At 39.4% G+C, this 15,172-nt stretch overlaps 1 protein-coding gene across 1 annotated transcript in view; it reads right to left on the bottom strand.

Moving 5' to 3' along the window:
- The window catches only part of MTPN (myotrophin), a 78,045-nt gene extending 64,885 nt beyond the window's left edge, over positions 1-13,160 (bottom strand). Inside the window, exon 1 of the mRNA XM_027538902.1 lies at positions 12,798-13,160. Within this exon, the coding sequence (XP_027394703.1) occupies positions 12,798-12,869 (72 nt within the window). The 5' untranslated portion in view covers positions 12,870-13,160. The remainder of the gene's footprint in view (positions 1-12,797) is intronic.
- Positions 13,161-15,172: the final 2,012 nt, after the last annotated feature.

Here is a 15,172-nt window from a genome sequence, read left to right as displayed (position 1 = left end):
ATGCAGGTCAGGATGCAACAGTTAGAACTGGACATGGAACAACAGATTGGTTCCAAATAGGGAAAGGAGTATGTCAAGGCTGTATAATGTCACCCTGCTTATTTAACTTATATGAAGAGTACATCATGAGAAACGCTGGGCTAGATGAAGCACAAGCTGGAATCAAGATTGCCAGGAGAAATATCAATAACCTCAGATATGTAGATGACACCACCCTTATGGCAGAAAGTGAAGAGGAACTAAAGAGCCTCTTGATAAAAATAAAAGAGGAGAGTGAAAAAGTTGGCTTAAAACTCAACATTCAGAAAACTAAGATCATGGCATCTGGTCCGATCACTTCATGGGAAATAGATGGGGAACAGTGGAAACAGTGTCAGACTTTATTTTGGGGGGCTCCAAAACCACTGCAGATGGTGACTGCAGTCATGAAATTAAAAGACACTTGTTCCTTAGAAGAAGTTATGACCAACCTAGACAGCATATTAAAAACCAGAGATATTACTTTGCCAACAAAGGTTGGTGTAGTCAAGGGTATGGTTTTTCCAGTAGTCATGTATGGATGTGAGAGTTGGATCATAAAGAAAGCTGAGCACCGAAGAATTGATGCTTTTGAACTGTGGTGCTGGAGAAGACTCTTGAGAGTCCCTTGGACTGCAAGGAGATCCAATCAGTGCATCATAAAGGAAATCAGTCCTGAAGAGTCACGGGAAGGACTGATGCTGAAGCTGAAACTCCAACGCTTTGGCCACCTGATGCAAAGAACTGACTCATTTGAAAAGACTCTGATGCTGGGAAAGACTGAGGGTGGGAGGAGAAGGAGACGAAAGAGGATGAGATGGTTGGATGGCGTCACCGAGTCAATGGACATGAGTTTGAGTAAACTCCAGGAGTTGGTGATGGACAGGGAGGCCTGGTGTGCTGAAGTCCATGGGGTCGAAAACAGTCGGATACGACTGAGCGACTGAACTGAACACGGAAACACATTTAAGACTTATTTACATATTTGAGTGTTTTTCTTGGTAATATTTTCAAATGCTGTTACTAAAAGCTTTTATCACATATGTAATCTTATTTTTTAACTGAAATATAAATGACCTACATACAACACTACATTAGTTCCAGGTGCACAACATAGTGATATCACACTTCTAAACATTTCAAAATAATCTCCATGATAAGTATAGTTACCATCTGTCACCATAGAAAGTTATTACCATATTAACTATATTCACTACACCGTACATTTCATTCCTGTGACACATTTATTTTGTAACTGGAAGATTATAACTCTTCATCTCCTATTTCACTCAACTCTCCCACTCTCCTCCCATCTGGCCACCACCTATTTGTTCTCTTATCTATGCATCTGTTTTGTTATGTTCTGTTCACTTATTTTGCTTTTTAGATTCCACATATAAGTGAAACTATACAGTATTTGTCTTTCTCTGACTTACTTCACTTAATATGATAATCTCTAGGTCAATCCATGTTGCTGCAAATGATATTATTTCATTCTCTTTTTATGGCTGAGTAATATTCCATCATATATACACATGGCACATGCTTCATTCATCTACTGATGGATGCTTAGGCTGCTTCCGTATCTTGTCTACTGTAAGTAATGCTGTAACAAAATTAAGAATTTGAAAATACTTAACTGAAATTCTAAAATGATTGTCATAAGAGGTTATAAGTGGAAGTTAGTTTTATACCTGCTATCATTACTATTGTTTTTCACTATTATAGTAATAAGGAAAAGGTGAACAGAGTAGTTTGAAACTGAGCTTTAAGTGAGGAAATGAAGAAATATTATTTATACTACGAACATATGTTTTAAAGAGGAATATGGTAAAAAAAAAAAAAGCTTTGGAAAAAATGAAGGAAGGGTCAACTGTTGGAGATACTTCAACTCAAATTTAACTAAACTACAGGTGGGTAAGAGATAATGTGATAAATACTGGAAATACAAAGATAAGGTCTAACTTCAAAAACTATATAGCACAACAGGGCAGACAGGCAGGTAAAAATTAATATGGGGTTCTTAACTGCAAGCAACAGAAACCAATTTACAGTGATGAACAGAAACGTACAGATATTAAAAGCAGCTCTCAGAATTGCTGAGACATTTGAAGAACCACACTCAGTAAATGGGCAGGAATCAAGTGAGGAAGCTTAAAGGCAAGAAATCAAAATCAAAATTTGTGACATGAACCACCTGGGTAGAGAAAAGATGCCACAACAGACATTACTTCTCCTTTTGGAAACTGGATGCTTTATTGCAGACACTTCATCTTTTCCTGTGCCTGAGTATCAGCTCCAGATAAAAGCACCCAATTAGCCATGTTTGGTTTATGGCCCATTTCCTAAACTTTGGGCAAAAGAAAGCAATTTATTTGTCCTTTTCTGCTTGTGCAGTGGGAGCTGGGCCTTGCATCTGACCAAGATTCATACTATATATAAATAGCAGAAAAGAAAGTGAAGTCGCTCAGTTGTGTCTGACTCTGTGACCCCGTGGACTGTGGTCTACACCAGGCTCCTCCGTCCATGGGATTCCAGGCAAGAATACTGGAGTGGGTTGCCGTTTCTTTCTCCAGGAGATCTTCCCGACTCAGGGACTGAACCCAGGTCTCCCACATTGCAGGCAGACTGCTTTACCCTCTGAGCCACTAGGGAAGCCATATATATAGCAGGGAACTCTTCAAAAACAGGAAGGGGCTCAAAGGCTGCGAGGTCCACCCCCAAGAAAACAAATGCCTGTCTACAAACACTGTAAATTAAATCGAGACTTGCAGAAATATTTTGAGGAGTCTCTGTGTTCTCAGTTTGAAAAGCATTAGTCAAATACTTAAATAATAACAAGTGATACACTCCTATACCTGGCACCTGTGCTTTTTTAACCATTCATTAAGACAAAACTCTTGGAACATTCAAAACTTAAGAGATATATTCCACAGAAAGAGTTTCTTAAGCCACACACAGTTTTTCAAACTCAAATCCAATGACTTGTTAGTCAAGCCAAAAGCCTCTAAGTCTTAAGTTTAAGCAACTCTACACTAAAACATAATACAACAAGAAAGCTCTATATTATCAGCATACTACACTGGCTTAAAAGAGAGATTAATAACACAGGAAACGTTATGCAAAACAAAAACTTCAAAAATAAGCAGAAATTTACCAAGCAAATAGAGTGGAACAAAAAAAGAGTACAACAGTGGTAATAGCTATATAAAGCACTTCATTAGAAAACAGTGCAATGCAATGAAAAGGCACCTGTTCAAGTCAGAAAAAGTGAACTGAAGTCCTAATCCTAATTAGCAGTATAATCTGAGTCAAATCCTTTCATATCTAATTTTTCCTCATTTACAAAATGAGGAAGGTAGACTAGATGATCTTTAAGTAGTTTTACTTCTAAACAAATGTTGGGTTGTTATTAATAACAATGGTTAACATTTATCGGCACTCACTATATTCCAGGGAAAATAGTATACAGTTTACATATATTAAGTAGGTATCATTATCCCCATTTTCTCCAATTCAGGAAATTCAAACTCTAAGCAGTTAACTAACTCATTGAAAGTGATCAGGTTAATAAGCTAGCCACAACTGGAGGATTTAATTCAAGTCAATACACTCAATCATGTTAAACCAATAACAATATTCCAAATTCCCTCAGGACAAGGACTTTGCTATTACAGCATTTATTATACTATAGGAAAAACATTATCTATCTTTTTCTGATATCTAAATTTTTCAGATGGCTAATAATTTAGGCCCAAGTATCAAAATACTCATTATTTTATATGGTCAAACAGAAATCTTTCCAAAATATACCACACTTGTCTCTGACTTTTAAATAAGAGATAAAAGTAGATCAAATCTTTTAAACTTTTCCTGAAGCTCAAGGTTATATTTACATACAGTAGTTATTGTACAGGTCTGGGGAACTTGAAGGTAATGTGACTCTGTCTCTTCATTCTCTCAGGTCAGCTTACATTTTTGTTTCTTCTCTCGTTGATTTCATTGACCACAGGTCCTCTACACCCATATTAGTGTTTTGCAGACTAAAAAAATAAGTCAGTTGCATAAAAACTACTTTCACTCACATTTCTCATTACAAGGTGGCCTGGATATAGTACCATAAAGTAATTCTTAATTATCAATTCAGCTGTGATTTGATTACCTAAACAGAACTTTGCTGTTCCAAATACTTTGATACAGAATACTGCCATACTGTATCATACCTTCCCACTCTGAGATATTTCATAAAGAATTAAAATCTAAAGCAGCATGTCTTCAGATCACATGCTGCAAGCATTCCAGGAAAAAGAAAATGCAATGTTTATGAAGACATATGGGTTAAAGGTAAGGTTGGTTCCCAAAATGCTCAGTTTCCTTAAAATGACAGAAAAAAAGGAAGAATTCTTAAAGAAACTCTATTGCAGAAATTCTAAAGGGAATATAAGAAAGTGGCTCTATCCCATACTAAACATATTATGAAGCTACCATTAAAATTGCTTAGTATGGATTGAAAAAGAGCAAGAAACATATTGGAATTTTCTTTAGGACAAAGAAAATAGTTCAGATCAGCAGGCAAAGAGGAATTACAATAAATGTGGAAACTGTCTAAAAAAATACACTAACTATATTACTATTTCATACCTTCCCATAAAATAATTAACAAAATGATCAAATGCCTAAAACAGAAAAAAAAAAAAAAAAGAAAAGAAAACCAGAAGTTCTGGAAAAAAAAAAAAGACCAACTTTACTCATAATCTGATAGAGAAGAAACAGTCTCTTCAAATAGTACACAAAATCCAAGTCACAAAAGGGGAAAAAGTGACAAATTCAATCACATAAAAAGTAAAGACTGCTGTAAAACAACAGCATCAGTCCTGGGTGTTCACTGGAAGGACTGATGCTGAAGCTGAAACTCCAGTACTTTGGCCACTTCATGCAAAGAGTTGACTCATTGGAAAAGACCCTGATGCTAGAAGGGATTGAGGGGAGGAGGAGAAGGGGATGAGATGGCTGGATGGCATCACTGACTCGATGGACATGAGTCTGAGTGAACTCTGGGAGTTGGTGATGAACAGGGAGGCCTGGTGTGCTGTGATTGATAGGGTCGCAAAGAGTCGGACATGACTGAGCAACTGAACTGAAAACAACAAAAAAAGATAAAGCCAAGAGACAAACCAGGAAAAAGACTTGCAAAATGTACGATAAAAAATTAATTTATAAAGGGCTCATACAAATCAATTTAAAAAACCAGACCAATTACCTACTAGAAAAATGAAAGGTATAAACAAGAAATCTGAGGAAATGAATACAAATGCTAAAAGTTCTGATGTTTCATTTCCTCATTAAATCACCTCATGCAAATCACCTATTCAGAGAGCTAAAAACGCAACGTCATTAGGGATGGTCTTGTGCTGCTGACTTGTGTCTAAGTTGATAAAACTCATCAGGAGGGTCATAGAGCTATGGCCTCAGAAACTGTCAAGGTGTGTATACACATACAAACATATCTATATATATATAAAGGTAATCACAATAATGTGAGCCAGAAAAAAGATGTTTATTATGGAGCATTAGTTAAATTATGGTATATACATAAAATGGAATAATATGCACCATTTAAAAAGGAGGGATGAATAAATGTAATGTGGAACCTAAGATAAATTATTAAGGAATTAAAAAAAAGCAAAGTGCAGAAGTGTACATAATTTTTTAAAGTGGGGAAATGGATGAGTAAGTGGGTTTTCCAATGTTTTTCTGGAATTACTTACGTGACCGTGTTAAGAATGGCTAACTCTGTTCAGAGGTACTGGCACAGAGAGCCACAGGTGCTGTATTTTCTAGTCTGTGCTGCTGCCAAGTCACTTCAGTCGTGTCTGACTCTGTGTGACCCCATAGACGGCAGCCCACCAGGCTCCCCCGTCCCTGGGATTCCCCAGGCAAGAACACTGGAGTGGGTTGCCATTTCCTTCTCCAATGCATGAAAGTGAAAAGTGAAAGTGAAGTTGCTCAGTCGTGTCTGATTCCTAGCGACCCCATGGACTGCAGCCTACCAGGCTCCTCCGTCCATGGGATTTTCTAGGCAAAAGTACTGGAATGGGGTGCCATTGCCTTCTCCTTTCTAGTCTGTACCTGAGTTAATTTCACTTGTTAAAGGTAACAGTAATTATCTAGAGAGCAGAATTACAGACCAAATTGTGTCTTTTTTTATACTTTTCTGTCTTAAAAAAACCTAATAAAATCTGTATTTTAAATAAAAAAACACTAGTAGGGATAATGGGCAAGGGGTACTTTGTTGAATTTTATTAACAGGAAGGCCTGGTGTGCTGCAGTCCATGGGGTCGCAAAGAGTCAGACATGACTGAGCAACTGAACTGATGATTCTATCAATACAGCTTTATCCCTTAAATAATAAGTATGTTACTTTAAAATTTAAATCAGCTTTATTACACTTTTACTTGTTTGCCCTCGTTTTTTATGTTTAGAATCTCAAAGCAAAACATGACAAATAGCTGATGTACATATGAGTAAACACTCCTCCTGCAATGTAAAAAAGATCTTCTCATTTTAAGTTCAAAGTAAGAGACAGAGAAAAGTATCTAAACTATTCTGTATCTACTGAGGGCACCTTTTTACACAAGCTGACCTACTGGCTTTCTGACTGGGTCACAAGCCCTGCTGCAGAAAGGGCCTAAACACAGTGACACATTTTTATAAGAAAGAAACTGGTAATGTAAAAAAGAAACAAAAAAGAGGAAATTATGTAAAACTCATATATGCAAGATAGTTTGAATCAGAACCTCTTTTCAATTGCCTATTTTATTAGGAAAGTGAAAAGTGATCCCAATAAGTCATGCAATTTCTTAGGATTAGAGCTGATACTTTTCCTCAGGTTCAAGAGATCTTTTTCTTTCACAAGATGAACAACTGTTGCTTTTCAACCTATCAGAATGTCAAAGGCAGGTGTAACTAGAAAGGGGCTGGAGTGGGAAAGAAAACCACAGAGAAAGAGAAGTTAGAGAGAGACCTGATGTCTAGTGTTTCACAGCAAGTGAAACAGAAGCACACGTAAACAAGAGTACATATATCAGACCTGCTGGAGATTCTAAGGTAACTACTTATCCATACAACTCACAAGCGTTCACCTGAGAGCTGGAGTCTCAAAACTAAACACAAAGCTCACCTCTAAGTAGTCTCAACGGATAATTACCATCTTGCTGTGATTATTTTTAATACTTATACTCAATAATATAGCATCCCTGAGGTATCTACCAGTATTGAAAAATTAAAGTCAATGTTATGCTTAAGTAATAAGAGCTCTGACGTCAGAGAGACTGACTTAAAATCTCAGCTTTGTTACTCAAGAACTCTAGGACTTTGGGCAAGTTGTTTAACCTTTGGCTTTGTTTCTTCATCTCTAAAATCTCTCATATTAGGTTAACAAATTAACTATGTTCATGGGTTGATGTGATAAATAAAAGCAGTTACACTTCTACGTGGCTTCACAGTATTCAAATAAAGTTTTAAGAACATACTTTTTGAAAAAAGTGCCATTTGTTTAAACCATTCTGAATAGAAATCGCAATGCCTCAGTTAACTTTTGTTTCTTCTTAAAGCAAACAGACACAACTTAACTTTTCTATAGGATAATTATTAATACAAATGATAAGATTATGTATGACTATGAGGGCTTCACAGGTGACACAGCAGTAAAGAATCCGCCTGCCAATGCGGGAAATCCAAGAGATGCAGGTTAGATCCCTGGTCAGGAAAATCCCCTGGAGCAGGAAATGGCAACCTACTCCAGTATTCTTGCCTGGAAAATTCCATGGATAGAGGAGCCTGGCGGGCTAAAGTCCATGGGGTCGCAAAGTCGGACACAACTAAACACGCGCACGTGCACGCACACACGTTTCCACAAGCCATCAATCAGTTTCTTTAGGAACACTTTGAGAAAGATAGCACCTGACAAGACTTAAAGTTTACAGAGAAGTCTCCATGCTAATTATTTCCAAATGTAACAATTTTAAAAGTAAACAGTTAAAATTTAAAAAAACTATAGCCATTTTACTATATCCTTGCTGCTGCTGCTAAGTCGTTTCAGTCATGTCCGACTCTGTGCGACCCCATAGACAGCAGCCCACCAGGCTCCGCCATCCCTGGGATTCTCCAGGCAAGAACACTGGAGTGGGTTGCCATTTCCTCCTCCAATGCATGAAAGTGAAAAGTGAAAGTGAAGTCGCTCAGTCGTGTCCGACTCTAGCGACCCCATGGACTGCAGCCTACCAGGCTCCTCCGTCCATGGGATTTTCCAGGCAAGAGTACTGGAGTGGGGTGCCATCGCCTTATTCACAATCAAGTAACTTGTGCTTGCCTCTTCCCACTCCAGTGTTCTTGCCTGGAGAATCCCAGGGACGGCGGAGCCTGGTGGGCTGCTGTCTATGGGGTCGCACAGAGTCGGACACTACTGAAGCGACTTAGCAGCAGCAGCAGTGCTTGCCTCTTGCAAGCCCGTTTCTCATCTTCTTAAGGTGCTCACGCTAAGTAAGTTACTGTGAGCTAAGAAGCCAGATAACCATTTCATGGCAGACCGATCCGGTGAAAAATATATGGGCTGTAGAGACAGCTCTGTGTTTAAATCCCAGGTATGCTACTTATTTTGTGATCTTGTTAAATTACTTAACTTCTCTTTAGCTTCAATTTCCTCATCTTTAAATGGGAATGCAATTACCTATACTGAAATGCTTTGGTAAAAGGCAAATAAAAATTGAGGTAAAACTCTTACAGAGTACTTTCCAGTACCTGCCAAAATAAGTCATCCTGTCAATGATAATTATTATTACATAACTAATGCAGGATGTTAAAACTACAGTGAACTTAAGAATATAAAGGATTTATTTGGAACATATGCTTTTAATGTGTGAGATTCCTTGGCACCATACTGGAGATACAAAGATGAAAAAGGATATATGTATCTATCCTCCAGAGGCTCACAGCCTTTAATTAAAGACAGACACACAAACAAAATCATAGCAATTTGGTAAGTGAAACAGTAGAAGCAGCAGCACCCCATGTGAAGTCAAAATGCCTTTCTGGAGGAGGTGATAGTTAAGCTAAGAGGATAAACAGCTCACCAGGTAGGACTTAGGGACTGCGGTGAGCTGACTTGGTCAAGAAGGATGAAAGATCACAGGTGAAGAAAATACACAAGTAAGAAAGAGCTTGGTGAGGTCTGGAACAGAGCACATGTAGAGAAGAGAGTTTAAAAAGGCCAGCATAGGCCAGATCTTCATGATCTGGGATGCCAAACCAAGGAGGAGTTGGCCCTTTTAAAAATAAATAATGGGGAATCACAAAAGTATAAGGGTAATGAAGGAGGTTGGCTGAAAAAGACGCTCAGATTCCTATTACACAGAGATTCCTCCAGCTGAGATGTTCCAGCTGACCAGGGACGAGAGAGAAACTACAGTCAAGGAAAATATAGTCCAGGTGGTTAAGCAGTAATTAATTTAAAGTAGTGATGTTAAGAGAAAGGAACTAAGAAATAAGGTAGTCTTGATACCACTCAAAAAGTTGGGGAAATTCCCCAATTTCTAGTTTGGGCAAATGGGTGGGTCATGAAGTCATTAGAAGGTGGACAAGAAAAATAGAAACATTCAGGATTTATCTGAATGCAGTTATTTACTATGTCTGGAGCTCAAATGAAAGCCTAATTAACTCCAATGGGAGAAATTAACATAAAGGCAGAAATGGAAGGCAAAAATAAGGCATTCAGATGAATCACACAGACTGAAGACGGTGACTACTACCACCATTGCTGATGAATATCCTACTTTGTGTCTTTCGCTTGTTTTCCAATTGAACAAATTGTCATATGTGAGATGTTACTTTTAATCTACATGCTACCTTATCAGTATGAATGCTTTTTCCAGAGGTCAGCTGAACATTAATGTTTAAGTTTTCTGAGCATCACTATCATGCCAAGATTAGCAAAGTGTTGGGGGCCTCAACGGTGCCCAATAAAAATGGAAGAATTAATATAGTCTTTATATTTAGTTTCTTATAGTCAAGAAACCAAACTGCTTCAGATACTGTTTTAATGATGAATCAGATAAGCATGTAACATGGAATAATCTGTTTTTCTTTATATGTTGCTTTTTTCATTTAGGAACATATAATTTTCAATGGTTTTGGAACTTTGAATTTATTTTTCAGAATTCAAGAATTCCCCCCAAGCCAACAATTTATGCCTATCCATACTCCAGACTTCTGTACAGAAGTCAGTAGAAAAGTACAATTATTGCTTTTTAAAACATTAATTTTAAGGAAAAATACTAAACTGCTTCACCTACAGGTCCATTCTTATATGTTAACAATGTGAGAGATCTTCACAGGTGTACTCAGGAGACTATTTTAAAGATTCTCACCCCTTAGAAGGAAAACTACATAACAAGACATGTTTCTTTATGTACTTTCTTTGTACACAACAAAAACTTAGAAAATAATAATGACTGCCCACCAGATGAAAAAGGTGAATCTATGAATAAGCAGGGAAGATGGAGGCTGGGCAGAAGAAACCATGTTAGGAGGACTTGAAATATAAAAAGGCACAATAGGAGAGCTCAGTCAGTGAAAAATGGAGGGCTAGTTTTTGGCTGTTTTGTTTTTTATCATTTTTCATTAACAAAGCAAAGGTATTTTAAGAGACTCAACAGTCTCTTAGTTTTTACTCCATAAAAACTAAGAAAAGAAAAAGCTCCATGATCTGTTCAAAGAATTACTTTTTTTGCATAAATCAGTTCTTAATACTTTCTTTTGATGTCTATTTCCCTCTTATGCACATCTTTTTTGTTAATGAGTGTAGGCAGTATGGTAGTATTAGGGAAAAATCAAAATTAAACAGAATAGAATGACCTAACTTAAAAACCGAAAACAAATCAATCCATTGTTACTAGCACTTATTTTTACACAAATGTTTTTGTGAGACTGAAAACTGTGCATAATCTGCCTGGACGTGGACCTTGGAAATGTCCTGCTAGAGATCTTGGTATCATAAACTTTCACAATTACAGTTTAGATTGTGAGACTGTGGAGCAGTGAAGGAGTCGAAGTCTGGGAGGCAGCAATTTAGTTCTGCCTTCCTTTTGTTATCTCTGTAACTAGATTTTTTTTTCCCCCCATATGCACCCTGTATCTCAGTAATCTTATCTGTAAAATGGGACCAATAGAAAGATTTACTTCACAAGATGCACAAGGATAATGTAACAGGAAGACACTATGTAAAGCATGTTATTTTTGTAGCTGCAAGCTCAGTCCTTAACTTTTCAAATCTCAAGAACATAAAATAAACTAGGTGCCACCATTAGCAGAAAAACAAAAGCCCACTCACTTCCAGAGTACTGCATGCAGTGTCTCACCACTGGAATCATACCATGAAAAGTTCCCAGTAACTTCTTTCCTTTAACCTTACATTGAAAGATCCAAAAAAGACTGGTTTCAGACTCCCACTAGCTGAAGGCAGTTAACAGTATCCTAAAAATCCATCTCAAAGGACTAAGAAGATAATCTGCATGCGGAATGTCTAGATTGCAATGGTATTAAATAGAGTAAAAACTAACAGTAGCTTGCCCTGCACAATCCTGTAAGTTTTAAGAAACTCTGCTTTTGCTTACTTGCTTCTAACACTCCACTGTGAAACAGAAACACAGCATCATATACCAGTGGTCACAGCCTTTGAAGAACTAGAAGCTGGATCAGATTCTCAAGCTTTTAGACGTTGAGCAAGATGCCCTCCATGATCATGTCACAAAGTTATACATTTTAGAAACAACATGTGCTCCATATTTATGTAATAAAGTCCTATTTTGTTTTGGAAGATTTTTTAGATCACCACCATATTACAATCACATATAAGTTCTCTCATAATTACACAAGGCGTCATTTCAGGGTCCAAAGGCAGGCCATTGGAATTTTAAGTTTACCACTCCATCACAACGTGGATTCACACTAGGGTTTAGGTTTGAGATTAGCTTTCTTCATCATGATTTTCCCCCTAAATGTACTGTGACTAAACTACATTACTTTTTATTACACATGTAAGCACTTCTGATGGAATCTAGGAGAAAGATGGAATCACTGACGTTAACCCGCTGGTTTGAAAACTCAAGTATCTTAAACACTCCCAGATGCTAACTGACAACTTGACCACTGGAAGCAAATTAAGTTATTCTTTGCAGCGGGGGAGAGGAAAGAGGCCACACCCAAAGTTAAGAGTTCACAGTGAAGTGACACCAAGTTTCAGAATTTTAACTACTGCTATTTTCGGTACTCTTTTTTTTTCCACGGTCAAGAAATACTTTAAAAATTCATAACATGCCCAAAGTTAAATAGAAAACGTTACTCTTATTCTAATCACTTGTTACTTCGTTCAGTAGTGGGCAGGTCCAAGATGGAGAATTACCTCATCCAAAGAAAGATTGGAAGTAATGCTGGCGTCGAACAGGGCCAAACTCAAGTCCTCAGTGCTCATAAGCGACTCTAGAAGAGCTGGTCATCCACTCTCCCCTCCCCCGAGAAGCCAAGAAGGCAAGACCCTGTGTCACCACGGCAGTTATCTGACCCAGAACGCGACCGTTTTCTGTGGACCCAGTTTTCGGCTTTAGACGCTCCCAGCCTCCCACTCTCTCCGCGCCACCTCCACCCAGGAGGTCGCCCCCGCTTCCTCAGCCTCCTCTCCATCCCACCTCCGTGCTCTCGCCGACTCCACTCATTCCTCCACGTACCTTGGCCACATAGTCTTTCACCTCATCTAGGTCTCCGTTTTTCAGGGCCCACATGAATTCCTTGTCGCACATCACTGCAGCGGGGCGGGCCAGCTGGCCGGACAGCAAGACGAGGCGGCGGTGGCAGCGGCAAGCGGATACCGCCGGGCGAGAGGGACACAGGGCCGCGCGGTAGCCGCACAGAAGAGAAGGCGGGGTAGGCGGCCAGGCGGGCGAGGCAGTTGGCCGCGGCGACCGTTAGGGCGGGAGAAAGAAAAGTGTTGTTTTTTTTTTTTTTGCGGCCACCGGGCCCAGCAGAGCAGGTTCCGCCTGGCCGAGGAGAAGCAGCAGCGCTTGCACTTCCGGTTCACTCCCGGCTAGGACCGTCCCCCAACTTCCTCTTCCTCTTCCCCGCGGCGGAACGCCCTGCTCGGGACCCCGCCCCGAAGGCGCGCGGCGGAGCGCTCCGCGTGCGCAGACGCAGTGACTGAGCCGCCGGGCGAACGCGAGTCGGGGAGTAGTGGGCGTGTCTAGGAGACCAGACGATTGGGTCTGGAGGTCGAGAAGGGCCATAGCGCTAGTGGAGGAACTGCGCAGCATGAATGGGAAAAACTTAAAGAAACAACTTATAATGTCGGAGCGCACCCTGCTCACTTTCTAAGTGTTCAATAGAAATTGAATTCCTTCCCTTTTCTTTTCCCTCCTTCCCTCCTTCCTTCCCTTCCTTGATCTTTCCTTTCCTTCCTCCACTATCGAGCATCCTTGGGCTCCTACTACATGTCAGGCTCTGCTGGGCACAGAGAATATACTTTAAAAAAAAAAGCTTCAGTTCAGTTGCTCAGTCGCGTCGGACTCTTTGCGACTCCATGGACTGCAGCACGCCAGGCCTCCTTGTCCATCACCAACTCCCGGAGCTTATTCAAACTCAAAATGTCCATTGAGTCGGTGATGCCATCCAGCCATCTCATCCTCTGTCGTCCCCTTCTCCTCCTGCCTTCAATCTTTTCCAGCATCAGTGTTTTTTTTAAATGAGTCAGTTCTTCACATCAGGTAGCCAAAGTATTGGAGTTTAAGCTTCAGCATTAGTCCTTGCAATGAATATTGAGGACTGATTTCCTTTAGGATGGACTGGTTGGATCTCCTTGCAGTCCAAGGGACTCTCAAGAGTCTTCTCCAACACCGCAGTTCAAAAGCATCGATTCTTACGCACTCAGCTTTCTTTATAGTCCAACTCTCACATCCATACATGACCACTGGAAAAACCATAGAATTGACTAGATGGACTTTGGTGGCAAATTAATGTCTCTGCTTTTTAATAATATGCTGTCTAGGTTGCTCATAACTTTTCTTCCAAGGAGATTAAAAAAAAAAAAAGAGTGGCATAAAACAATTCCTGCCCTCAAGGAACTCTTCCATACTTAAGACAACGATGTGAACGCTGTGTGTCTGTCAATACTACACATAATGTTCTGTGGAGGGAAAACTGACTCATCTCTCTGACTGGCAAATGCTGTCCAGAGACTTAAGACTTTAGTTTGATGCCACAGAGCAGAGCAAACTTAACTGACCGGTACAATGTGTATTTTTAAAAAATTTTGTTTTAAGAATTTTTGTTCTTTTGCTTTGAGGCTTCAGGACCATTCTAGCAAAACCAGTTCCACTTTTCCTAGAGACTGACTGTAATAACCTGGGGCACAGCCACTAGGTGAATTGTGCTTAAACCCTAATGATCCAGGTGTGCAAATATCAACACAGAGAGAGGCAATAAAAACTCTTATTGGAACAATTATATGCATATATATATAGTCTATTATTTATGACCCATTGTCACCCTGCTTATTTAACTTATATGCAGAGTACATCATGAGAAACGCTGGGCTGGATGAAGCACAAGCTGGAATCAAGGTTGCCGGGAGAAATATCAATAACCTCAGATATGCAGATGACACCACCCTTATGGCAGAAAGTGAAGAAGAACTAAAGAGCCTCTTAAGAGTGAAAAAGTTGGCTTAAAACTCAATATTCAGAAAACTAAGATCATGGCATCCGGTCCCATCACTTCATGGGAAATAGATGGGGAAACAGTGGAAACAGTGGCTGACTTTATTTTTCTGGGCTCCAAAATCACTGCAGATGGTGATTGCAGCCATGAAATTAAAAGACGCTTACTCCTTGGAAGGAAAGTTATGACCAACCTAGACAGCATATTGAAAAGCAGAGACATTACTTTGTCAACAAAGGTCCGTCTAATCAAGGCTATGGTTTTTCCAGTGGTCATGTATGGATGTGAGAGCTGTGTTATATAGAAAGCTGAGCACCAAAGAATTGATGGTTTTGAACTGTGGTGTTGGAGAAGACTCTTGAGAGTCCCTTGGACTGCAAGGAGATCCAACCAG

The sequence above is a fragment of the Bos indicus x Bos taurus genome, chromosome 4, assembly GCF_003369695.1.
Source record: "Bos indicus x Bos taurus breed Angus x Brahman F1 hybrid chromosome 4, Bos_hybrid_MaternalHap_v2.0, whole genome shotgun sequence".
Taxonomy (NCBI): Eukaryota; Metazoa; Chordata; class Mammalia; order Artiodactyla; family Bovidae; genus Bos; species Bos indicus x Bos taurus.
This window is presented reverse-complemented; position numbering and strand designations above follow the sequence as displayed.